General features: G+C 36.6%; 1 protein-coding gene across 3 annotated transcripts; it reads left to right on the top strand.

Annotated features, from left to right (window-relative positions):
* The first annotated feature begins 442 nt into the window (after nucleotides 1-442).
* Nucleotides 443-25,224, top strand: LOC135688045 (spermidine synthase). Of its 3 annotated transcripts, none has more exons than XM_089114214.1 (9): nucleotides 444-555; nucleotides 7,101-7,265; nucleotides 7,921-8,041; nucleotides 10,729-10,821; nucleotides 11,247-11,400; nucleotides 23,346-23,429; nucleotides 23,716-23,861; nucleotides 24,318-24,440; nucleotides 25,008-25,224. In XM_089114214.1, exons 2-9 carry the CDS (start codon nucleotides 7,135-7,137, stop codon nucleotides 25,020-25,022), a joined length of 867 nt encoding a protein of 288 aa, XP_088970340.1. In that variant the 5' UTR covers nucleotides 444-555; nucleotides 7,101-7,134; the 3' UTR covers nucleotides 25,023-25,224. The 3 variants fall into 3 exon arrangements, with proteins under 3 accessions (XP_065060808.2, XP_088970340.1, XP_088970341.1); XM_089114215.1 differs by lacking the exon at nucleotides 444-555 and adding an exon at nucleotides 577-1,310; XM_065204736.2 differs by lacking the exon at nucleotides 25,008-25,224 and having other exon boundaries at nucleotides 443-555; nucleotides 24,318-24,470.
* The last annotated feature ends 333 nt before the right edge of the window (nucleotides 25,225-25,557 follow it).

Here is a 25,557-nt window from a genome sequence, read left to right as displayed (position 1 = left end):
AAGTTCGTAATATGAAAAATGACAAGGAGAGTGCGATGAAAAAGATATTTACAAACTTTAAGCAATGTTTCCTTTTCCAAAAACATGTAATAAAGATTGTGAATTCATTTTAAAAGTTCACAAAAGATGTGTTAACGTTATAGAATTGTCAAGGAATGTCGAAATTCTTGTCTCCGTCAGAGTTTTTCCTTGTCTATCACATAACAACTTCATAGCTTTCGAATAGTAAGCGTGTAAACAATTTGTTACTTCTTGTTTCGGGTGTTTCCTGTTGCACTCCGCTTTTCAAGATGCAGCGTTCATCAGAGGGCGGCGTTTTTTATATATGGTTGGCTTAAGTTGCGGCGTTCAAGAGAGGGCGGCGTTTATCAGAGGGCGGCGTTTATCAGAGGGCGGCGTTCAATAGAGGAAATACGGTAACTTATTTAAACCAAGAACCCCCAAGATTCAAGAACCTTGTCAGGGAGCGGTGTCGCTGGGCCTCTTGTCAGTTTCTCGAATATGAGGCTGCCAGTCAATTATAGAGTTTGATTTGGCGGGTCAAAAGAAGTAGAGGTTTGTTTATATGTTTTGCTATGCTTTTATATTGTCTTTATGCAAGCTGGACTACTAAATGTTTTCCTATAAGTTTATTGCACAGACTTTATTGATATATGTTTTTATCGAATCGATTCTCCAGCCAGCAGAGCATGTTGGTAAATGGATCATCTTTGTGTCGCACACGTGCAAAGATCTTTATACCAATTAGGGGTACCAAATAGGGGTACCAAATGGGGGTACGCACGGATAGAGTTTTCCCCTGATGCCGATTCGTTTGAAGACTGGCAGAAAACATTATAAAACGGACGTTGATTAATGATGCAACTTATAATGAATTCATTACAATGTTGCAAGTTCAGAAGCCGATACGGTACGAATGTTTTCACGCCTAGGCCACCCGGTCTGCATAGTATGGCACTTTTCGACGAGATCTCCGGTGTGCACGAGCAAAAAGCCTGGTGTGCCGGTGTGCACCACCAAACCTTTCTGGTGTGCTGGTGTGGACCAGCTATTTTCCCCTGTTGTGGTTAAAGTTTGTAAATTTGAATTTTACCGTAAAAATGCGAAGGAGCCTCACATGCCTTCTTCTTTTGCCCGCCCTTTCTTCTTTTTATCTGGGTAATTCCAATAGAAGCCACAGAATTTTCTATGGGACCACAACCAGCCACGCCCATCTTCATCTTAGTTGCCACACCCAAAAATACCCGGTGTGCAACAGGTTTTGCACAAAAATATCTCCAGTGTGCACATGCCATACTCTGCGCAGACAGGTAGGCCACCACATTTCATTTCATTTTATATTCTTTATACACAAAAATCCCTTCAACTTACAACTGAATACCAAATAAGAAAATAAATACCCTAGTTACATCAATACAATTTATATACAGTTAAATCTAAATTATGCACAGTAATCTATCTTATCGCAGCTGCTCTTCCAGGGGTCGTGTTTTATGTTGCGTTCAGCTAGTATCATAACTTTTAAATTGCTTTTTGAATTTACTAAGTGTAGAGAGCTCTCTGATATTGATGGGAATATCGTTCCAGGCTTTCAGAGCCGAACAGTGAAAGACTTTCTTGACGTATTCAAGGTTATTTCTTGGGAATTGTAGGTCCCTGCAATTCCTTGCTCTGTAGTTGGAGTGCTGGGACCAGTTGTCTTTTAGTCTGGCCTTATCAATAATCGAGCGTGCTCTGTCCTGCAGACATTGGAGTGTACTCAATTTTGATTTAGGAAGACTTTCCCCCAATAACATTAGCGTATCTTAGATGGCTTTCGATAAGTGCACGGTACACATGGTCGAGCTGGGATAGTGAAATAAGATTTTTCAGTTTTTTTAGCGACTTCAGACCGCCGTTAATCTTTCCTTTCACTTTGCTGAATTGGTCATCCCAGTTTAGCCTTCGTCCACCATAACCCCTAATGATTTGGTCTTTGCAACTCGCTTTATTTCTGAATCATTAAGGTGCAGTGGTTTTGAGATTTCTTTATTTAAAAAAAGACAATACTGGTCCGCAATTTTCAATGCGACATTCGATCATCTAGACCATAGAAATATGTCTAGACATTCGGAAAATTTTGGTTCGGTATAAGAAAATCAGAACCATAACAAAATAAAACCTTGCTCAAAATCAAAACCTCAATATCAAAGTTTGTTTCAGTAAACAAAGAATCCAAGGTGAGTCTCTCGGTTCTCTAAAAACATCTTCAATGTGTCTGTGAAAACACTTGGGCCCAGAATTAGACATCTGCGAACTTTCAAACGCTTGCATACAAAACTCTTTTTTTAGAGATCCTGCTCACAATCGGAGAAACATTAAAGGCAAATAAATAGATATATTACCAAGCTATTCTCACCTGAAATATTTTCCAATTCAGTTGTGATTTAGTAAAGAAACAGATGCAAATTGCCACAGCACTCACACCACTGTTTCAGCCAAGAAAACGGTGACAACACGAGTGTTTGAAACTTTGCAGAGTGTCTTGAAATAACGTATCTCAGATGTTGTTAAAGGTCTCCTGTGTCCTGTTGTTTTGTCTTTATGGAGCAAAGTTCCAGATTTGACCTCCATACTGGATCCTTATAAAAGGCTATATACTGGTGTTTGTAACCAAAAATCTCCTAGAGTTCTGAACGAAATTCAAGGAAACTTTACAGTATGTCTTGGAACAATGTATCTCAGATGTTTTTTAAGGTCTCCTGATGTTTTGTCTTTCTGTAGCAAAGTTCCAGATTTGACCCCCATACTGAATCCTTATAAAAGGCTAAATACTTCAGTTCAGTTCAGTTTTATTTTAAATTTCACTGGATACATACACTTGTTGCAAATTAGAAATAATCCAAGCTTAAAAGTATAAACAATGTAAAAGGAAGTTAAATAATATAAACGTAACATAACAAATACAGAGTAGAGGAGAAACAAGCTAGTATTGTAAACAGGGAATTATTTAAAGGAGGAAACTTTCCCAGTAGTTTATAAACTAATCGAGGAGAAAGCACCCCCTAGTAAATTAGATGCGTTCTGCTTAATTTTTTAGTTCTAAAAGTAAAATGAATCATCTGTAAATTGCTATCAGTCATCCACAGAAAAATATCATCTATTTATAGACTAAGTTTAAAAACCATCATTGACTACTATGTTGTTTTGTAAAAATATTTTAAGATTGTTTTTAAAAGAATATTTTGAAGGAGAATTTCTAATTTCTACTGGTAGGTCATTCCACATTTTTGCCCCCATATATCGAATAGACTTCAGGCCATACCGAAAACTGTTCCTATGAGTCAAAAACAAATTACCGCGATTAGATTGTCTAGTAGAGTGTTGGTGAATATTTGCATTGAAAGAGAAGTAATCATGAAAGCAAGAGGGATTTTTCTTGTTTAAAGATTCATACACAAATGTTAATAGTCTTAGCTGAAAAATGTCTTGAAGTCTGAGAAGTTTAAGCTTTTTAAAAATGGGAAGAGAGGGAGAACGAAAGGGTTGATGAGAAATAGCTCTGACAGCCTTTTTTTGCAGCTTGAATATTGGCTCCAGGTATGAGTCATATGTTTGTCCCCAGACAGTGATGCCATATTGTAGAAATGACATGAATAAAGCATTGTAGATACATATCAGTGATTCAGATGTAAGAAGATTTCGAATTCTGAAGAGAATGCCACACGTTCTTGCCAATTTTTTGGAAAGTTCACCAAGATGATACTTCCAGCTTAGGTTTTCATCAAGCAGAAGACCTAGAAACTTAACATATTTGACTCTGGTGATGTGTTTTTTCCCTATTTTAATTACAGTGTCTGGAGGTATTGACAATGAGGTAGAATGGAAGATAATAAAATTAGTTTTGTCTATGTTCAATGATAGCTTATTGGCATCAAGCCATCTTTTTACGAATTTAAGCTCAATATTAACTGTTTTAACAAGTTTATCAAGAGTTTCGGTATCATAGTAAATGTTGGTGTCATCGGCAAAGAGATAAAATTTCAATTTTCTTGAGACATTAGGCAAGTCATTAATGAAAATTAGAAAGAGAAGAGGTCCAAGTACAGATCCCTGAGGTACACCACAAGTAACATTCATACAATCAGAGTTGGTTCCATTATTTGAAACATATTGGGTTCTATCTGATAGATATGAATAAAACCATCTAAGGGCCTTTCCTCCGATACCATAGCATTCAAGTTTAGAGAGCAAAATATTGTGATTAACCGTATCGAAGGCTTTTTGTAAATCGATAAATATACCACAGCCATATTTTTTATTGTCATACTAATAAGCGTATGTTCAACTGAATGATTTTCCTGGAATCCAAATTGCAAGGGATATATTATTTTGTGGTAGATGAGAAAGGAGTTAAGTCTTCTGTACATTAATCGCTCATACAACTTACTGAATAGAGGTAATAGAGAGATAGGTCTGTAATTAGAGGCTATTTCAGGATCATCTTTTTTGTACAGGGAGATCACTTTAGCCAGCTTGAGTTTAGAAGGAAAGATACCTTCAAGAAAAGACTGATTTACCAGTTTGGCTAGGGCTTCAGAGATGTGAGGGCCTAGAATTTTCAATAAGTCAATTGGGATACTGTGTGGTCCTACAGATTTTGATGGGTCAAGGTTTAGAATTATTTCCTCTACTTCTATGTAGGTCACAGGAGAAAGAAATATTGAATTTTGATTTGTATTAGTAATATAGTCTAGAGGCGATTTTGGTGTTCTTGGCATGTTTCTGGTAATATTGTCTGCAATTTTTACAAAAAAGTTATTTAGAATATTAGACACTTTAACTGGGTCAGACGTTGTATTTCCGTTTTCGTCTTTGATTTCATTTATGCTAGAAGCAGTAAAGGCCTTATTGGAAATAATTGATTTAATTCCTGACCACAGCTTTTTCATATTTTGACTGTTTATAGAAAAGTAACTTCGAAAATAATTGACTCGAGATTTCTTCAACTCATTAGCCACACGGTTTCTAAATTTTTTGTAGAGATCATGATTAGTCTTTGATCTATCTTTCGTAGTCTTCCTTAAAATGCGATCTGGAATTCGCATCATTTTTTGGATGTTGCTATTGATCCATGGTTTGGTTCTAAGTTTTATTTCTCGTTTCGTGCAATTTTTAATTGGCACATGTTTTTCAACCAAAAAGGTAACATCTTCAAGAAATTTGTTATAGTTAGTTTCAGCATCAGACGAGCAATTTAAATAAGTCAGATCAATTTTTCCAAAGTCTTCAACAAATTTTCTTTCATTAAATCTTGAATAATCGTATTTCAGTATCTTTGGTTTAGTACACGATAACTTAGCGTTTTTTAGAAACAGAAATTGAGGAAAGTGGTCAGATATTTGAGTTACTGGTGTTTGTAACCAAAAATCCCCTGGAGTTCTGAACAAAATTCAAGGAAACTTTACAATATGTCTTGAAACAAGGTATCTCAGATGTTTTTTAAGGTCTCCTCATGTTTTGTCTTTCTGGAGCAAAGTTCCAGATTTAACCCCCATACTAAATCCTTATGAAAGGCTAAAAATTGGTGTTTGTAACCAAAAATCTCCAAGAGTTCTGAACGAAATTTGAAGAAACTCTACAGTATGTATTGAAACAACGTATCTCAGATGTTTTTTAAGGTCTCCTGATGTTTTGTCTTTCTGGATCAGAGTTCCAGATTTGTCCCCCATACTGAAGCTTTAATAAATGCTAAAAACTGGTGTTTGTAACCAAAAATCTCCTAGAGTTCTGAACGAAATTCGAGGAAACTTTACAGTATGTCTTGAAACAACGTATCTCAGATGTTTTTTAAGGTCTCTTGATGTTTTGGCTTTCTGTAGCAAAGTTCCAGATTTGACCCCCATACTGAATTCTTATAAAAGGCTAAAAATTGGTGTTTGTAACCAAAAATCTCCAAGAGTTCTGAACGAAATTCGATTATTTGCTTACAACTTTGGAAAATCAGTTTTTACACCTAGCACTTCATCACCTTACACAATTCAGAATATAAACGTTAGAAGAATTGTTAAGGAAATAGACAGCTGTAGAATGGGACCAGCCACGAAAAGCTACATACATATGCCAACCATTGCCATATAAAAAAGGCTATAGCTTTTCCAAACACATTTACAAAATGGGGTGTTTTCCCCAAATTCTTATGGGTATGGTCAGCAAAAATGTTCTTCTCTTTGCCCCGCTAGTCTTCCTACCCTGGCTACGCCACTGATTCTTATCTTCTTTATCACAAAGTTAAAGACTGAATTGAAGAATGGGTTCCATCATCTACCAGTGACCTGGAGGGTGTGGAACCAAAATCCAATTAGTGGCTAACACCCCCCACCCCCACCTTCAGTTTGAGAAAAATAGGTGATTTTGAGGCGGGACCCTTTACTTCCGGGAGAAACTTTTTAACAATTTTAGGCTGCCATTATGGGACAACTATTGAAGAATGATTTTTTTGGTAATTTTTGTCTGGTACTGCATCCAAAAATACTCCAGATTATCAATTTTGAAGAGGCTATCAAAATCGGGTCAGGAAATATAGGACCTCAAATATAGAAGCAAAAAATTGGCTTCCATCTCCCAGAATTTCGCACAAAAGCCAAAGCTGGAGACTTAGAAGACCATATCTTTGGGATAGTATAAGATTCCAAGCTGACATTTTCAGGATGCTTATGTCGTACATATATGAACATTGACACAAATTTTCATGCAAATCTGAGGTGGTGCGTGAGAGACCACTTAAAAAATTGGTCCATTTGGCATCAAATGACCCGTTAACTTTTGATGGATGTTCTTGGCATATTCTGCAAAGTGTGTGAATCTCAGATTCTCCTTATGCAACAGCTACACTGTAACAAACAGATTCTTTGTTTCATTCATGAACTGGTTTGAAATCATAGATTTTCTTTGGTGTGTCTGGCAGTTAATTTTGCATGAACCAAATTTGCACAAAATCGACGTTAGATAAAACTCTGATAGTAATTGATCATATTGCTTCTCCATTTTAACCCATTATTTTTTATTCTTACTCAAATACTTTATGTTATTTGATTTACCTTGTTTAATTTTCCTTTCAGATCGAAATAATATATCATAGATCACATTTAAAGAATGGACAGGATCAGTGATGGCTGGTTCTATGAGAAAAGCGATACTTTTCCTGGACAATCATTTGGTTTAGAAATTGAAAAAGTCCTCTATCACGACAAGTCAAAGTACCAAGATATACTAGTTTTTCAAAGGTGACTTATTTCTTTCAAGGCTGTCCAAAGTTTTCCTCTTCTGTCAGGCTTCTTCTTCATAAACAAGCTTGTTTTTATTTTTAACATTCAGCGCTTTTAGAAGAAGGAGTAGAGATAGCAAAACCCAAGGATATGAGCTTGAACTCCATTGATAAATAAGCTAAATTGGCTTTCCCCACAAACCAAGGTTCCTTGTGCACTTTCTTATAAACTTTTGGTCTGAAGCCTTGGTTAAGTTGGTAAGTCTTGCTACACGTTTGATCCTACTCTATGCAAGTCTAGGTAGCGCGCTATGTTGGTTGTAGTAATGAAGTATGTAATTAACACAGGTGTTAAAAGGAGTTATTAGAATAAGCAAGCAAGTACTCTAGCACGTTAAATGTACATTCAAATTGCAGATCTTGATATAAATCGAAGAGAGTGTTTTCCTTCCATACCATTACAACCCACAGAGTTTATATTGGTCTAGGAGGCTCTGGCCCGCAAATTTCCATTTGCCACACGTTCAACCCTATTTTCATCTGACCATCAACATAAGCTCTGGAATTTTGAGCTTAACATAAAGCTGAGCCCAAAAACACATCATTTTACTAATAAGATAAACATAGTAACATAACTCAATATATCTAAGTTATTGTTTAATTTTTCTTTGTAGCAAATCGTATGGAACTGTGTTGGTTCTCGATGGAATTATTCAGTGCTCCTCGCGTGATGAGTTTTCTTATCAAGAAATGATTGCAAACATTCCACTTAACTGTCACCCAGATCCTAAGAAGGTATACAAATCCTACAATTAATTCAACTAGCCAATCAAATTCATTTGCTAAAGAACCTTTTTGTTTTTGTCACAACTTTCAAAGTTTCTACTGTATTTTTCAAGTTCGATTAGCATAATGGGAGCCATTGCATTTAAAAGGTGATGGAATTCATGCTTGTCAAGAGAACAAAGAGGAAAAAAGTCATCGTAGAAACCCATGCGTAGGTCTTCCTTTAACAACTTTTGCATCTTATATTAGGGGAGAGGCCTATGTGCCAGCTCCGCACTTTTGTGCCGACTAAAACTGACCGAGCTTGGAGAATTTCTAGGTTGGCCGTACAAGTGTAAGCATCACAGTAGGTTGGAAGATAAATAGGCTTTTTGTGTCGGTTCGGCTTGTGAAGATATACCGTAATTCAACTAAAAGTTTTATGGAACTTTCCCTAAATTGGGCCATACAATAATGTAGTAGGGAATTCTTTAGACTGAATTCAAGACTTTTTAAGACTTGTTGCTACGGGGAGGGGACGTTTACAAACAAATACTGAGAGCGAAGTATAGGATCACCAGATAACCGATTGGTCAAGAAACCTGAACTTCGAGCAGCTGGCTTTGCTGATTTTTCGCACCCTGGCCAAGATACCAAGATACCAAGGTCAACCGTCCTTGATTGTATCTGGCTCGACAAGTAGGTCGCAGCTGCCGAATGCCGGGCTAGATTATGATTGTGACATGTTATATTATGTGAAATAAAGACAAAATGCTTTGTAGCGCCAAAGTACTATCTATGCGTCACGTCTTAAGGTGTGTTGATAAAACAAATGAATTGGCTGGGTGTATGCTCATTTTGGTACAGTGATACAACCAATATGTCTTCTATTATTTCGTACACGAAAGATGTCACGTTTGCAGTTATAGTCTTGTTTTAGTTATGCGAACTTTGCTAAAAGCCCATCTACACAAAAGCGTTTTTGAATAGCGAGGTCTTTTGACAGTGAGGAGAAATGCCTTCCCCCTCTGTGCTGGAGCCTCTCTTTCATTGAAGCTCGAGTACCCAGGGTAGCAATGTCAGTTCTGTTACATTGTTTGAAAACATTGATCCACCAAACAATGCATCTTTTGCAATTTGGGTTTCCAGCTTGTTGGCTTGCATACCAAGGCTAAATAGTGCATCTTTTTCAATTTGGGTTTCTCAGCATTTTGGCTTGCAGACCAAGGCCAAATAATGCATATTTTTCGATTTGGGTTTTTGCAGCTTTTTGGCTTGGAGACCTTAGCCAACTGCATATGACTATAAATAAACATGATCTAATTTATAGATTATTTTTATTTCCCTGGGAAAAAGATAGATGGATATCATGGAGTTGTAAGAATAATACATCACGTCTGTTTTCACCTAAAGGTTGAAAAAAGGAATGACGGTAAGCTGTTTACACGTATCCTTTAAAAAGGACCACTTTTCCTTTTCGTTCTTTTCGTCATGGGTAGGCCAACGAAAAAAGTAGCTGTTTCCTGTTTACTACTGGCGCTTTTTGCCAAGTGACAAAAAGGAAGGTAAAATTGAAGCAATTTGGGTGAAACTGTGGCTCCAGAGCGTGGAAACAGACAGTTCAGGGGTTTTCGCAACTTTCCTGATTGAGTTTCACTTGAAGGATCGTGTCGAATACGAAAGTTTTTTTGAGAATTAGCCCTGATATTTTGGACGAACTTCAGCCGCACAGCGTGGTGAGAGATGTCCTACACCCTTATTCTTATAAGAATAACTTTATAAGAACACAAGTCTCAAAATTGGTCAAAAGTTGAAAACAAATTAAGAACAAACTGAGGCTGAGCTATTGTAAAATTCAATTTTGAACAATGCTTTATCTCAAAAAAGAGGGTTTTTCAGCCATGTGTGGACGCTTTACGGTGAATATTCAATCATGGCGGCAAATGAAGGTTTTCTCATGCACTGTGTTGGCATATGAGGCCTGAACAACACCTCCCTAGATTGAAAAGCTAGCAATCGCCCTGCTTATACCCTATCAATTTAAGAACAAATTAAGAACAATCCTGCTTAAGATTTTTGAAGAAATTAAGAACAGTCAGCCTCAACGTAAATTTCCTGGTTCTTATGGAAAAGTGTGTAGTCTATACCACCATTTATCAAGTTAGAGGCACTGTTTTGATTCCGAACCAGACCTCATGACGTAACATACATTAGAACAAAGCAAATTCGAAGCAAAAAGGTTTTAGCGCCTTGTCAAGAAGACAAAAGAAAAACTTATCCTTTTTCGCTGCAAAAGTTAGGAGAAAGGGAAATGAGGACTGATGATCCTTTTTTCCAATATACACGATCAGTTTTTTCACCCTTTACGTGAAAACGGACGTAAAAAAGGACCGTGTATTTCAGCCTTAAAACTTTTAGACAATATAAAATTTTGAGCATATAAAGATGACCCTCTTTCATGTAGTTAAAAAATGTTCAAATAAAAAAGGATTGCCTTTCATTCTTCCCAATTTGAAAAACAAACCAACCTCTTAAGTTCTGTGTTTTCACAAGATTTGATTGCTTTGTAAAAACATTCCAATTTTACTTAGGCCTTACAACCGTATTTGAATTTCCATCTGTTTTCCCCTGGCTTTGATTTATTTCATAGGTACATATCACATCTGCCCAAGAACCTATAGTCAATTCTGAAATACAGATCCTTTTGTTTTGTAAAGGTTTTGATAATTGGAGGTGGAGACGGCGGAGTTGCACGAGAAGTAGCCAAACACCCTGCTGTAGAAGCAATTGACTTGTGCGAAATTGATGAGGTATTTGTCTTCCTCTGTTTTTTTGTCAGATTTTTTCTTAATTTTAGATCCTAGCGTGGTGTCTCGAGTTCGTAAGAACTACTCAGTTGAAACTAGATCTGTTGCACATAGAAAATAAAAGAAATGGACTATTTTCCTTCATCATTTTCATTTTTTTCACAACAGTATCATTTTTTTTGCCTAGATTAGAAAATTTGCTCTCATTGATTTGTGCAAAAGTATGATAGTGTTCAACTCATTGTAATGGCCAGAAACTGAAGTAATTCTGCAGATTTCAACTTTTGTGTGCATGACATTGTGAATTATTGCAAGTTACTGCACAAGGCGTAGAGCCCTTGTATCAAGAGTAAATATTAAGATTTTGTAATTTAATCTGTTGTTATGGTAAGTTATTTGTTGATTTGATTAAATACTTTTCTTTGTAGATGGTAATTGATGTCAGTAAAAAATTCATTAAAGAAATGTCATCTGGATTTAACAGCGATAAAGTCACAGTTCATATTTGTGATGGATTCAAGTTTCTGGAGAATCATTTGTCACAGTATGATGTCATAATTGCTGACATTAGTGACCCTGAAGGTAAGAATGTTGTCTTGGATTCAATCGATTTGTTTTTAGCTGTGGATATCATGCAGGTAGTATATTATGCATTTAGAATAGCATGCATGTAGTGTATCATGCATTTGGAAATTATGCATGTATTATATCATGCATGTATAGTTTCATGCATGTGCAATATCAAATGCATGTGGATTAACATGTATGCGTAGTTTCGTGCATGTGTAGTTTCATGCTTGTGAAATTTCATGCATATGGAATATCATGCATGTGTAATTGCATGCATGTGTAATTTCATGCAGATAGTATATCATGCATATGGAAAATCATGCATTTAGAATATCATGCATATGGAAAATCATGCATGTGGAATATTATGCATGTGGAATATCATGCATTTAGAATATAATGCATGTGGAATATCATGCAGATAGTGTATCATGCATATGGATAATCATGCATGTATAATTTCATGAATGTTTAATTTCATGCATGTGGAATATCATGCATGTGGAATATCATGCATGTGGAATATCATGCATTTAGAATATCATGGATGTGGAACATCATGCAGATAGTTTATCATGCATATGGAAAATCATGGATGTGTAATTTCATGGATGTGTAATTTCATGGATGTGTAATTTCATCCATGTGTAATTTCATCCATATGTAGTTTCATGCATGTGTAGTTTCATGCTTGTAGAATTTCATGCATCTGGAATATCATGCATGTGGAATATCATGCATGTGTAATTTCATGCATGTGGGATATTATGCATATGTAATTTCATCCATGTGTAATTTCATCCATGTGTAATTTCATGCATGTGTAATTTCATGCATGTGGAATATCATGCATATGGAAAATCATGCATTTAGAATATCATGCATGTGGAATATCACGCAGATAGTATTTCATGCATGTGGAATATCATGCAGATAGTATACCATGCATATGGAAAATCATGCAGGTGGAATATCATGCATTTGTAATTTCATGCATGTGGAATATCATGCATGTGGAATATCATGCATGTGGAATATCATGCATGTGGAATATCATGCATGTGGAATATCACGCAGATAGTATTTCATGCATGTGGAATATCATGCAGATAGTATACCATGCATATGGAAAATCATGCATGTGGAATATCATGCATTTGTAATTTCATGCATGTGGAATATCATGCATGTGGAATATCATGCATGTGGAATATCATGCATGTGGAATATCATGCATGTGGAATATCACGCAGATAGTATTTCATGCATGTGGAATATCATGCAGATAGTTTATCATGCATATGGAAAATCATGGATGTGTAATTTCATGCATGTGTAATTTCATGCATGTGTAATTTCATACATGTGGAATATCATGCATGTGGAATATCATGCATGTGGAATATCACGCAGATAGTATTTCATGCATGTGGAATATCATGCAGATAGTATACCATGCATATGGAAAATCATGCATGTGGAATATCATGCATTTGTAATTTCATGCATGTGGAATATCATGCATGTGGAATATCATGCATGTGGAATATCATGCATGTGGAATATCATGCATGTGGAATATCATGCATGTGGAATATCACGCAGATAGTATTTCATGCATGTGGAATATCATGCAGATAGTTTATCATGCATATGGAAAATCATGGATGTGTAATTTCATGCATGTGTAATTTCATGCATGTGTAATTTCATACATGTGGAATATCATGCATGTGGAATATCATGCATGTGGAATATCATGCAGATAGTATATCATACATGTGGAATATCATGCAGATAGTTTATCATGCATATGGAAAATCATGGATGTGTAATTTCATGGATGTGTAATTTCATGGATGTGTAATTTCATGCATGTGTAATTTCATGCATGTGTAATTTCATACATGTGGAATATCATGCATGTGGAATATCATGCATGTGGAATATCATGCAGATAGTATATCATGCATTTGGAATATCATGCAGATAGTTTATCATGCATATGGAAAATCATGGATGTGTAATTTCATGGATGTGTAATTTCATGGATGTGTAATTTCATGCATGCGTAATTTCATGCATGTCGAGTATCATGCATGTGGAAAATCATGCATTTAGAATATCATGCATGTGGAATATCATACATGTCGAAAATCAAATGCATGTTGATTATCTTACTAATGTAAAAAATATCTGCAATACACTTGCGTACCCTTATTACATAGAATCCTACAATGTATAACGCTTTGTTTTCTCTTTAGTCAAAGTATGGTAATGTCGATAGGATTAAAAAACCATAATTAATTATGTCAGACTCAGAAAAATTTAACTCAGTTCTAAATTCTTTATCATGGTAATGTTTGAAAAATCAAAATGGCTGCTGTGTGGAGGTTTGTGCTCACCGTGGTGATATTTTCGATAAACCTTTACGTTGAGCGATGTGCATTTGTTAGCTCAGACTGCATTGGACTTTCGTTGATTGGAGAGGAAGCTAAGGAGACCAAATATGGAGAGTCATTTATTTGCTCAAGCATGTGGCAAGCGAGAGATGGAAAGTTTTTATTTCGCATGCGAACGTCGAAGCAAAGCTTTTTTAGCATTTAAATCCTTATGTGTGGCGATGTGGAGCAATGTCCCGGGCCTGGAAATTTTAGAAGGAACATCTCAGAATTAACCTCATTGACTAACAGCAAAGGAATGAAAATCTTTCACCAAAACGTGAGGGGACTCTTTGGAAACCTTGGACATGTGTCTGAACTGCTACAAAGTTTTCCAGGCATTGACATTTTGTCACTGAGTGAAACACACAACGAAGCGGGATTTGAGCAAGAGGAAGCAATATACGACGTACCTGGCTACTCTTTCATAAATCGTCCAAGGAAGTTTGGAAAAGGTGGTGGAGTTGGAGCGTATATCGGTGATGGTGTAGTTTGGGATCGACGATACGATTTAGAAAATGATAACATCGAAGCAATCTGGATTGAGATTTGGCCAAAACATTCGAAGAGTTTCCTAGTGGGAATTATGTATCGTCCTCCTGATAGCTCTAAATATCTTCGTAAAGATTTCAACAACCATTTGAATAGCATGCTTTCTAAAGTGTCTGAAAAATCACAAGAGAAAATACTCATGGGAGACCTGAATGTGAACTTTCTAAAGCAGAACAACAAAGAATTCAAGGCTATTTTGAGTGTTTTTGGTCTGAAACAAATGGTTGAAAAACCCACGAGAGTAGCAAAATCATCTGAAACTCTGATAGACGTCATCTTAACAAATAACCCGGCAAATATGATACAAACTGAAGTTATTCCTACCAGCATCGGTGGTCATGACATGGTTGACTGTGCAAGGAAATTGAATCACTCTGGTTTCAAGCCAAGGAACATAGTCTGTCGCGATTATAAGAACTATCGGCCAGAGGAAATGAATAAAGATCTAGAGGCCATTGACTGGTCTACTTTTTACATCTGTAGAAATGTAAACGAAGCATGGTCCCCAATGAAAAATACTTTAGAAAAACTTTTTGAGCGCCATTCCCCAAAGATACACAAAAATGTAAGGAGTAAGCCTGCTCCATGGCTAAACACTGAAGTCAAAAAACTTATGAACGACCGCGATAAACTTCTCCGCAAATCGAGAAGAACGAGGGCGGAAGTGGACATTTCTCATTATAAACGAAAAAGAAATGAGGTCAACATTGCAATTAGAAAAGCAAAATCGACATATCATAAAGACCTACTAAGAGAAAACAGTGCCAACCCAAATAAGTTTTGGAAAGCAATTAAATCCATATATCCAACCAAGGCAGCAAATGCGGGATCATCGATGCACTCCTTTGATTTACAAGGTGAAAATACAAACGATGCGGTTAAGGTGGCCAACGGTTTCTGTACCTTTTTCACAACAATCGTTACAACTTTACGTGAAAAGGCGATTCCACTCTGTAACTTTGTTTGGAGACCCCCAAGGCCAGTACGCAATAGAGCTGAAAATGAATTCAAATTTCGCCCCGTCTCAAAGCTTGAAGTCGAGCGAGATCTAAAGTCCATTAAACGTACCAAATCAACCGGTATTGACAATCTGCCCCCAGGTTTGCTGAAGGATGCTGCATGCAACTTATCCGCACCTCTGGCCCACCTAATTAATCTCTCCTTGCAGACAGGGACTTTACCAGCAGACTGGAAAGTTGCAAAAGTTGTTCCAGTACACAAATCCGGTTCATTTTCCAGCTTCGACAATTACAGGCCGATTTCAATACTTCCGGTTCTGTCTAAAATCATCGAAAAGGCCGTACATTGGCAAGTCATGGGATTCCTTGAAGTTAATAAGTTTCTATCAAAGTTTCAATTTGGATTTAGGCCTAAGTTGTCCACGGAGTCAGCAGCAACTCTCTTATTTGATGAAATTCGGCAACATGTAGATGAAGGGAAAGTAGTTGGTGCAACGTTCATTGACCTAAGTAAGGCATTTGATACCATCAGCCATTCGAACCTGCTTCAGAAATTACCTCAGTACGGAATCTGTGATGAAGAACTTGGATGGTTTACAGATTATCTTTTTCATCGATCAATGGCTGTTAGCTATGGTGGCTGTTTGTCTAACAAGCAAGATATTCAAACAGGAGTGCCGCAAGGATCAATTCTGGGTCCCCTACTTTTTATAATATTTTTCAATGACATAACTAATGTGATAAAAAGTGCAAAAATTGTGTAGTATGCTGATGATACAGTGATATATGTAGCTGATAAAGATGTAGCAGTTATTAATTCTGAGCTCACCAAAGATATGGATGCTATTGCCAAGTGGCTGGACGAAAATGCGCTGATAATAAATCTTAAAAAAGGAAAAACTGAGTCGCTTCTTTTCGGAACATCACAGAGGATTGCAAAGCAAAATGAGACACTCACTGTCATGTACCGAGGCGCAAATGTATTGAACACAAGCCATTACAAATATCTTGACATTGAAATCGACAGCTCTTTGAATCTCAATAGCCATTTAGACAACTGTTTTAAACGCGCATCAAGCAGGCTGAGGCTGCTGGGAAAGCTTAGAGATTATCTTGATCTCACCGCTGCGGAGACGATTTATCGCTCACTGATTCTGCCTACTTTTACCTACTCTGGAATACTACTGCTGAAGCTAACTGACACCCAGTTAAGAAGACTAGCTTCGTTTCATAATCGCTCGGTAAGAACAATACAAGGAAATTTGAACACTAGCGGAAGAATTCATTCAGTTGTCAGTGCAAAAAAGATTCGTGCATGTAAGCTGGCACGCAAGTGTATTGACAAGGACATTTGTGACACTTTTCAAGGCTACTTCGAAATCAATGACCACAATATGAGAACAAGAAACAATCAATGTCTTGTCAAGCTTCCAAAAATTAAAACTGAATATGCACGCAAATCGTTTCGTTTCATGGCAGCAAAAATTTACAATGAACTGCCTATCAACATACGGAAAACTGAATCATTCAATGCCTATGAACAGCATCTTAAGCAACATTTTACCTAGGCTTCTTATTTTAGATATGTAATATATGATTTAGGCTCCTTATTTTAAATATGTAACATATGGTATTGATACAATTGCTGTAAAGTTTTCATTTTTTTTATATAATATCTTTTTACGTTAATCAGGACACATTGATAACAGCAGTAACGTTGAAGTGTTAGTCCTGTATAAAGATTCGTGTTATTATTATATTATTTCAGTCGAATCTGTTGTCGTTATAAAGTGACGTTCTTAAATATTTTAATGGAGGAAAATTGACTGTGCGAGATAATTGTCTGTTTCGATTGGACCCAAATGTCATGATCCACTGTATTATAATGTTGTTACGTGTGTATGGTAGCTATGGCCCACTCCGACTTCTTTATTGAGCAAAAAAATCCAATGAAGGACGAAACCATTTCGGTATTTAGGACGCACTAATCAGCGATTAGTCGATAGAATAAAACATCATGTTCCTGCGACCATTAGGCAACAAACGGTTCGGTTAAGAGAACGGCCCTGACTGATGGAATCTCAAATTAAAGCCTCTGTTCACTGTATTTCAATCCACTGCTGTGTGGTTTTCAGGAGCATTAAAGCACATATCATGCTCTTCTTCGTTTGATAGAAAATTGCAGATAGGCATTGGACAGTAAAACACCGTTGGGGCCGTGCTTGTGGACCTTTCCAAAGCCTTTGATTGCTTGGTATCAATTACAAAATTAGGAGCATGTGGCGTTTCGCATGCAGCTTATCCACGTCTATGAGGGTGGGCAAAAGCTGAGAGTAAAGGTAGATTGGAAGGAGACTAGCGTAGGTGTACCACAGGGATCTGTTCTGGAGCCTCACTTGTTTAATATCTACCTGAATGATCTGTTTTTGTTTATGACGGACATAAGAATATGCAACTATGCTTTTGATACCTCTATCGTTGTGCGGACACAATCAGGGAAATATAATCAATCGCTTAGAAAACGAAACCCGAATTCTTTCAGAGTGGTTTCAGAATAATCACATAAAGTGCCATCTGATGATTTTCGGTGAAAGGGGTGATAAAAAATTGAAGTTAAACCATCATATAGAGCACACGTACGACACACGTAAAGTTGTTATGCAAGAAGGAAGCTTAAAAGCTCCACGTTCTTTTTCGTATTTTTTATTTACTTGTCCTTAAAAAACTAAAACATATTTTACGGTGTTTATCCTATCACAATTGAGCTACTGCCCTTTATTGTAGATGTTCTGAGATAGAATTGTTGAAATCACGATCACCCAAATTCACAAAATCGGATTAAAAATAAGTGTATCTGACTTTGGTGCATTTTTGACCCTATAATAACTGTTTGTCCATTATCAGAGTCTGCTGTTGTTGTTGAATGGCAAAACTCAATCGGATATCAACCCAAACTGTATGACTGAGATTTTCATCTACGAAACAAAAGTCTTTTACAAATTCCCAAAGCCAAGACAGCTCGGTTTGGTTCAGGAAGTATTGCTTTCTCGAGATTTTAACTGTGCTATGAACTGGGATTTGAAAGATGCAACTCGCATCAAACGGTCCCTTAATATTACCATTTTTCAAAAAGTGTGAAAGAGTGGAGGGGTAATGAATGCAACTGCCGATTATGCAGGACTAGGTAGCACAGGCTGGGTTCTTAAATTGATCTTTGATTTTAAGCTCGCTAGTTTAAGCAACTAAGCCTAGTTTTTGACGAGGACGTGCCATTTTGGTTCAAAATTTAGACCCATAATCCCGCACATGTCTGGAAAAATGTGACCCATAATTCCGCAAAAATGATTTAAAACTTTTAAATAATTTTTGCGGAATTATGGGTCACATTTTTCCAGACATGTGCGGAATTATGGGTCTAAATTTTGAACCAAAATGGCACGTAATTCCGCATAATTCCTCGAGGCACAGAACATTTTCCAAGACACAACAAAAAGTTTAAACAACTTTTGTATGTCCTTTGTTCTAAAATTTTAACATTACACATCAATCACTCAATCCCAAGAGCATTAAGAGAACCCATTGGTGCAAGTCAGGTGTTCTCAATATAGCAATCCAATTCATTATGTTATCCAAGAAAATGCAAAAAACTGTGCTGACATGCAACAACAAGGTTTCTGTTATCTTATTGGCTAATGCCTGACAGGCATCAAATCAAAGTTGCTCTTGTAACCTTTTATATGATTGGATTCCCTTAATGCAAATTGTTTATTGTGGTCCTTGTCCTTTGGGATCTACGAGTCCCATCAAAGTTGGTGCTTGGCTCTACAATTTCAAGAAATGTTCCATTAAAATAGCTGTTGGCACTTTCAGCCCTTTTATGTTGTGTAATCCTGGTTGTTTGTACACCACTTTTATTAGCATTTCCGGAAACTGTCTCTTTAGGAGCTTCAGTTCAATTATAGCCATGGTTGTCAAAATATGACTTTTGCACGCCTAATGATGTTTCTAGCTAACTGGTTTTCCAAAATGGTACCGATAACTTTGTATATTTCTTCAAATGGTACCCATGATTCCGCACATAATTGAAAAACTGATACCCATAATTCCGCATTTTTTGGAAAAAAGGTACCCTTAAATAATGGCACATCCCCGTACGTCAAACCTATTAAGTTACCCCCCCTCCCCCCAAGGGAGCAGGAGAGATCAAAGATACCTAGGGAACTGATAGAAAGATTAACAAACATGATAGAAGAATAAGCTGAACTTAGGCTGTGAACGAGATGCGAGTATTTCTCTCTTTGGCGGTTTGCATTAACATCCAAGTTATTAGAACAGGACTTGAAGAGTCTCCTGTTATGATAGAGGGTGGGAGAAAACCTAAAAGGTCTACTTAAAGTGAGATGTCAGAGAAAAGAAGACAAGACCCAGCAAGAAAGCAAAAGAAGCGCACAAGAAGGTCAATAAACACTGCGGATTCGATTTTAAAGAGAAATGGTACAAACATGAGCCAGAAACTGGCAGTGAGAATAATGATTTCCAAATTCTGTTGCATTTTGAGATGCAAGCGAGAGGGCCTAACGACATGATTGTAACAGACAAAAAGAACAACACGTGCGAGATTATGACTTTGATTTGCCTTCAAATAGTAGGGTGGATACAAAGAAAATGGAAAAAATTGAAAAATACATTAGGCCAAAGAACTACGAAAGATTTAGCCAGAGGACTACTAAAGATTTGGAACAAACCAGTGAAAGTTATCCCTATTATTCGAGCCTTAGTAACAACTCTAAACTAATACCAAAGGGTTTTCAGGACATCGATATTGATACAAGGATAATGGAGTTGTAGAAGGGTGTCATGAAAGCAATCACTACTAAAATAATGATTATGCGATATGTCGATTAGTAGTTAATTTCTCAATAGTTGGCCTAGTGTATAGCACTTGGCTAATTATTGCCAACCATTATTTATAAAAAATTATTGATTTTCACAATATATAAATTTGAATGTAACCAATGTTTACAATAGAATCTTTACATTATCTACAGCTGCATGTAAAATTCCAAAACTTAATTTCCCTTTTAAAATTATCGATCGACAAACAGATCGAAACTCTTTTATATGCATTGGCAAATCAGGCCAGAGTTTTTGCCCCAAGAGAGCTTCAGTTCCCAAACCGTTGGCTGTAGTCCTAGGTTTGCGTGGGTAAATGTTGTTCATAATTAAATTGCAAATGTTTTTCTCTGTAAAATTTTATTTCATTAAACATCCATATCAATGGCATTCCTTATTTTTTCATGCATTTACCATGAGGAAACATTTACCATGAGGGCCCTACAAGAGCTTATAGTTTCTGGCTTGCTTTCGTACACACGTTTTCGTGTTTCTTAAAATATAGCTTTAAGTCAATTACAGCACCCAACAATGTTTCTTCTTTGCCCTTATAAAGGACAGACAAACCAATTTTTGTTGAGATTCTAGTTTCCTTCTTGCTAAGTACAAGGGCATTTCTCCTCTTTAAATTCCAAACAATTTTGTACAAACCAATTGCTTGTACCAAAAGCTGATAATTACCATAGTGGCAGATATAAAACGCAATGGCTGATAGTTACCCAGCTTTAATGGAATTCTTAGTTGAAATTATTGAACTTTTTTCTAGCCAGTTGTGCGCTACCTAATATTAGTTAGATTTTTAATTGCAAATGTAACTTGCTATATGAAATTAACATTAATATTAACTTTAGAAAAAATATTGCTTGTACTGCACTAGTTGATAATTACCACAAGGCTTAAGGAACTCCGGAAAAATGTTGATAATTACCACATGGCTTAAGGAACTCCGGAAAAATGAATGCATTGCAATGCAAGTAAAACTCGATACAATATAATTGGGACAGTTAGTGCGTTCACGCTTTCCTTGTTCAAATTTTTACCAATGAGCATGCGAATGACAGCTGAATTTTGTACAATATAACATGCATAACATTGAATTTCTGTGACGAGGCCCTCTCGTTGTTCTTGGGTCACGTTTTCCGAAATACATTGTCAACTGAGGTCAAAGCGTATTGATTCCCGGTGCTTTTTCTTTATTCTTACATTTTTGTTCATACTTTGCAATAGTTTTATTTACTTTCTTGATGAAATATTGATGATATCTGTTTTCGAGGCTTTTGGGCTTAAGCAGCTGTTTGCTGGTCTTAGATTAAATGCTATTATGATTGGAGCAAGCGAGATTTGAATTGAAATAATGGATGTGGTGAGCAGTTAAGTGCCTTTTAGGCCGGTTCCGCGTAACAAAGATTACCCCCTGTTTTCTCAAGTGCAATAAATTTCCATGACAAATAAATAACAGGGTCCCATTTAAAATAGGATTTTTTTAAACAAAAGCTTTTTCTCGTCACTGCTTATTCGCCTTGTTCGAGAATAGAGAAAAGTCAAGAAACTAATGGAAAGAAAATCGCGAAGAAAATGATATGATGAATGTATGCGAGCAGATGTTTTAGAGAGCTGTATAACGTGATGAGAGTAATATGTATCATTTTTTAGAATGATGCTATAGAAATAAGTATGTGAAAGAAGCCATTGGTTTGTTTTCCTCAAAACTGCCTATAGGTATTGCATAGTTCATTAGATCTACTGCAATTCTGTCTGTGACCCTAATGGCTGTTTTTATCAGTTTGGCATCGAGTGCTTCAAAACCTTACGCTATTTGTGGATATAGGACGAGATAATGCATTAACTGATATTCGATGATTAGACTGCAACAATGTAATGATGTGAAATTTCGGTTTATTTGTCGCTTATAAACCACGAAAGGCCTATCCTTCAAGAGTCGCTAGGTTTGTAACACGAATTAGTTAAAGATATCATTTACCGTCCAAACCCTTATCAAATTATGCTACATACAGTGCAAGCATAACAGCGCTGAAAAGATATTTTGTTGTGCAGGGGCGGATCCACTAAAATAACTTACCTTTGCAGGTTTGCCAAAGAGAAAAGTGCGGTGGTCAAGGGTGTGGCTTGCGACGCCCTACCTTGATGTAAATAGCCAAGGTTAAAATTCATAAACAACTTAAAACATAGTTTTTTTTTCAAAAAGCCTGAAATCAAAATTATATGAAGGGGGGCCATAAGAAATGTATTTTAAGCTGTAAAGTGACCCATAAAACAAGGCGTATTGACATTTCAAGGCACTGTAATCATGATGTTCACGGTTTTCTACACTTTGCCTCAATAACTATTTACATGGCACTGTCGTACAGGTTACCAACAAAATTGTATCGATTTTCCTCTCCCAGTTGTATTTTATCTTACACAGTTCATCAAAAAATTTTCTTTTGTCAAATTTTGCCGAGAGTAATATTGCAACAGGCTTCAAAATTGCAACAGGCGATCAAGGACAGTCTGTAAAACAGCCATGACCCCATCATGCCTTCGAGTTTCAGTTACACTGCGACACGCTGTTGCAAACCTCCAGAAACACTTCTCGTTGGTAAGCGTTCAACTGCTAGGACACAGAATATGACTAGGGAATATAAGGTTTCATCGTTCCTGCCTATGGAGGCTGCGGACTTGGGCAAGTACTTGATGGACGAACGCTGCGTAATCTCCAATGATGTTGTTTGAGTGGCTGATCGCCGCTGCCCCTAGCAAGGAACAAGGATGGCCATTTACCACCAATTTCACCAATTTCAGGGATAAGAATTTTTAAAAGATGAAGCTGCCAGTGCCGAAACTATCGCTGGTGGGAAAAATAACAAGTTGAATATTCTGCAAATATGGAACTTAACTGCCAAACTTTCGTGTGGAATTTACAAGAATCTGAAAAAAATCGTTCCTCATGAATTTGAGAGTTGCAACCATTTGGATCCGTCCCTTTTGTGCTTGTGCTGACGCTTCGATGATAATCTGCAGACCCGTGTACATTTTATGACCTGTTACAAACAGAAATTGGCTTTTGTTTAGCGAGCATGTATTGGCATTTTGCAAAATCATTTTCTTTTAGGCCCCGCTGAAAGGCTCTTTGGTGAATCCTTTTACGTTTCGATGAAAAAAGCGTTGAAAGATACCGGAGTTATCTGTGTTCAAGGTTTTCTTGTTTATGTTTCATTTTATTTCAAGCTCTTATTTTGCATTTTCGCTTCTTTCCAAGATTCTTTGTATAACCAACGAGATAGTTGAACTGAGATAGTTACTCAGAGTCAGTCATTTTACATGTTTTGAGCTTTGTTTGGAAATTTAAATTTTTAATTGCTTTTTAAGGAAGACTTATTTGCTTTGTAAAAGGTTTAAGTGCTTTGTAGGTGGTTAACTCCTTGTTTGCCGGCCCCTTTAATCGATAAATTTGTCAAAAGAACACATTATGTAATTTTCAGGCGAATCTTTCTGGATCGATCTCCCGCTTATCAAAGAAATATTATCGTTCAGTCGAAGCCATTTCCCTGTTGTCTCGTATTCGCACACTCTTGTTCCAACGTACACTACTGGAGTGATTGGATTCTTTCTATGTAGTACTAATAAGGTTGGTACCTTTTCAGTTATTTTCTTCAGATAGCAAAAATAATTGACCTATTTTGTGTTACTAGGATAAAACTACTCCACATGCCGTTTTGTCGATAAGCCCTTTTGCAAATAAGGATTTATAGCAAGGTTCTGCTGTCTAGGACAACAGCTTGTTAATGAAACTCTTACAAGATTATTCTAACATGTGCTGGGACTAGAGCCCAGAATGTAGTGACAATCACCGCCGCTTCAGTTGATTTTTAAGCTTTAACCGCGTACATATTATTTCATTCATTTCATTTCAAATGTTTATCTAGTAACGCAGTTAAAGTTTGATCTTAAATTTGCTTAATTACCTGGTTTTTTAACAGCAAAACACACATTGAAATTCTTTTGCAGGCACTCGCGTTTCTTAATAATCTCAAGGAAATTGAAACAATATTACTGCCATAATTGTCCATCAATTTGCTCCTAGGAAATAAATTTTAGAAAGCCTCGTCGTATTCTGTCAAAAGAAGAGAAATCGAGAATGAATTTGAGATATTATAATGAAGACGTTCATGAAGCTTCGTTTGTTTTTCCTTCATACGTCACAAAGGTTTGCACAAACTAGTTTTGAATGTCATTAATTGCCAATTTGAGTTATAGATATAATTTCTTTCTGATAAATGATTCTATGATTCTATTATGTTGATGATTGTTTGCAATGATATATATAATTTTGATACCTCTATAACAGTATTTCAGCGCTGTTTATACCGATAGACTGCCGGTTTATCTCTTCTGATCAACGATTTTTTGCGTAAGGAATAAATCCTTTCCCTTACGATGTTTATCCTCTGCATTTGTTCTAATACACACAGATAAGTCCGCCAAGTGAAATATTGTCCGTGCATATGAAAATGGGATTGCATCCAACAGGTCGGCCGCCCCATAATGTTCTGACTACTGTCGGGAGATATAGAGCTTTGAACTCCCCGCCTTAATTTTCCGCTTTAATCTAGTCTGGGAAATTGCATTGCGTAAGAACACACTCAAGATTTCGATCACAAGTAAACAAGAACAGGCTCTTCAAATCTTCGTAAATTTGCTTTCTTCCCTTTATAATGATTCATAGGAGTAACAGGGCGTTACGTCTTTTAATAAAACGCATTTTGCATTGCAGGAATTGAATTTATGAGATGAACAAAAAAGACCAAGCTCAACAACGACATTTCTTGTAATTCTTCGTAGTGATGAACTTTTGAATAACCGTATTATAACTGCGTATGCAAATTTTATCCGCTGCTAATCTTTTATTTGTGTATTTTTGCAACTTGATATATTGATGTGAGTTGAATGTTGTTACTTGAAACAAAGAAAACGGATAAATGTCAGCAGCAGTTTTGCATTCTTCAATTTCAGGGCATGCCCTGGCATCTTCTTTTTCTATTGAGCCTTGAATATTTCCTATTAAATTTTTGCAAGGCGTCTTTTGTGTCGAAATATCTACTTCTAATCTCTTCAAGTGCAGCTTCCAGTATTCGAATTCGTTCACTCATTGTAAACAGCGAACTTTTAAAGTCCAAATAATATTTTCCGGTCGGCGTTTCTGTTATTTCCCAGTCCTTTAGTAGTTGCATCCTCTCTTCGCTACACTCTTCATTTGAGTTTTTTTTCTCGTCATCACTGTCACCTGTTTCCTCTGAGTTTACCTTTTCATAATTTTTGTTATC

Source organism: Rhopilema esculentum, chromosome 19, assembly GCF_057945365.1.
Source record: "Rhopilema esculentum isolate cy_ngs chromosome 19, ASM5794536v1, whole genome shotgun sequence".
Lineage (NCBI taxonomy): Eukaryota > Metazoa > Cnidaria > Scyphozoa > Rhizostomeae > Rhizostomatidae > Rhopilema > Rhopilema esculentum.
The sequence above is the reverse complement of the archived record's forward strand: the minus strand, read 5'-3'. Positions and strand labels throughout refer to the sequence as shown.

Excerpts from the sequence above, each read along its gene's own strand:
- LOC135688045 (XM_089114214.1), top strand. The coding sequence starts at position 7,135 with ATGGACAGGATCAGTGATGGCTGGTTCTATGAGAAAAGCGATACTTTT. Across the intron at positions 7,266-7,920 it reads GATATACTAGTTTTTCAAAG|CAAATCGTATGGAACTGTGT; the intron begins GTGACTTATTTC and ends TTTTCTTTGTAG. Across the intron at positions 23,430-23,715 it reads CGGAGTTATCTGTGTTCAAG|GCGAATCTTTCTGGATCGAT; the intron begins GTTTTCTTGTTT and ends TGTAATTTTCAG.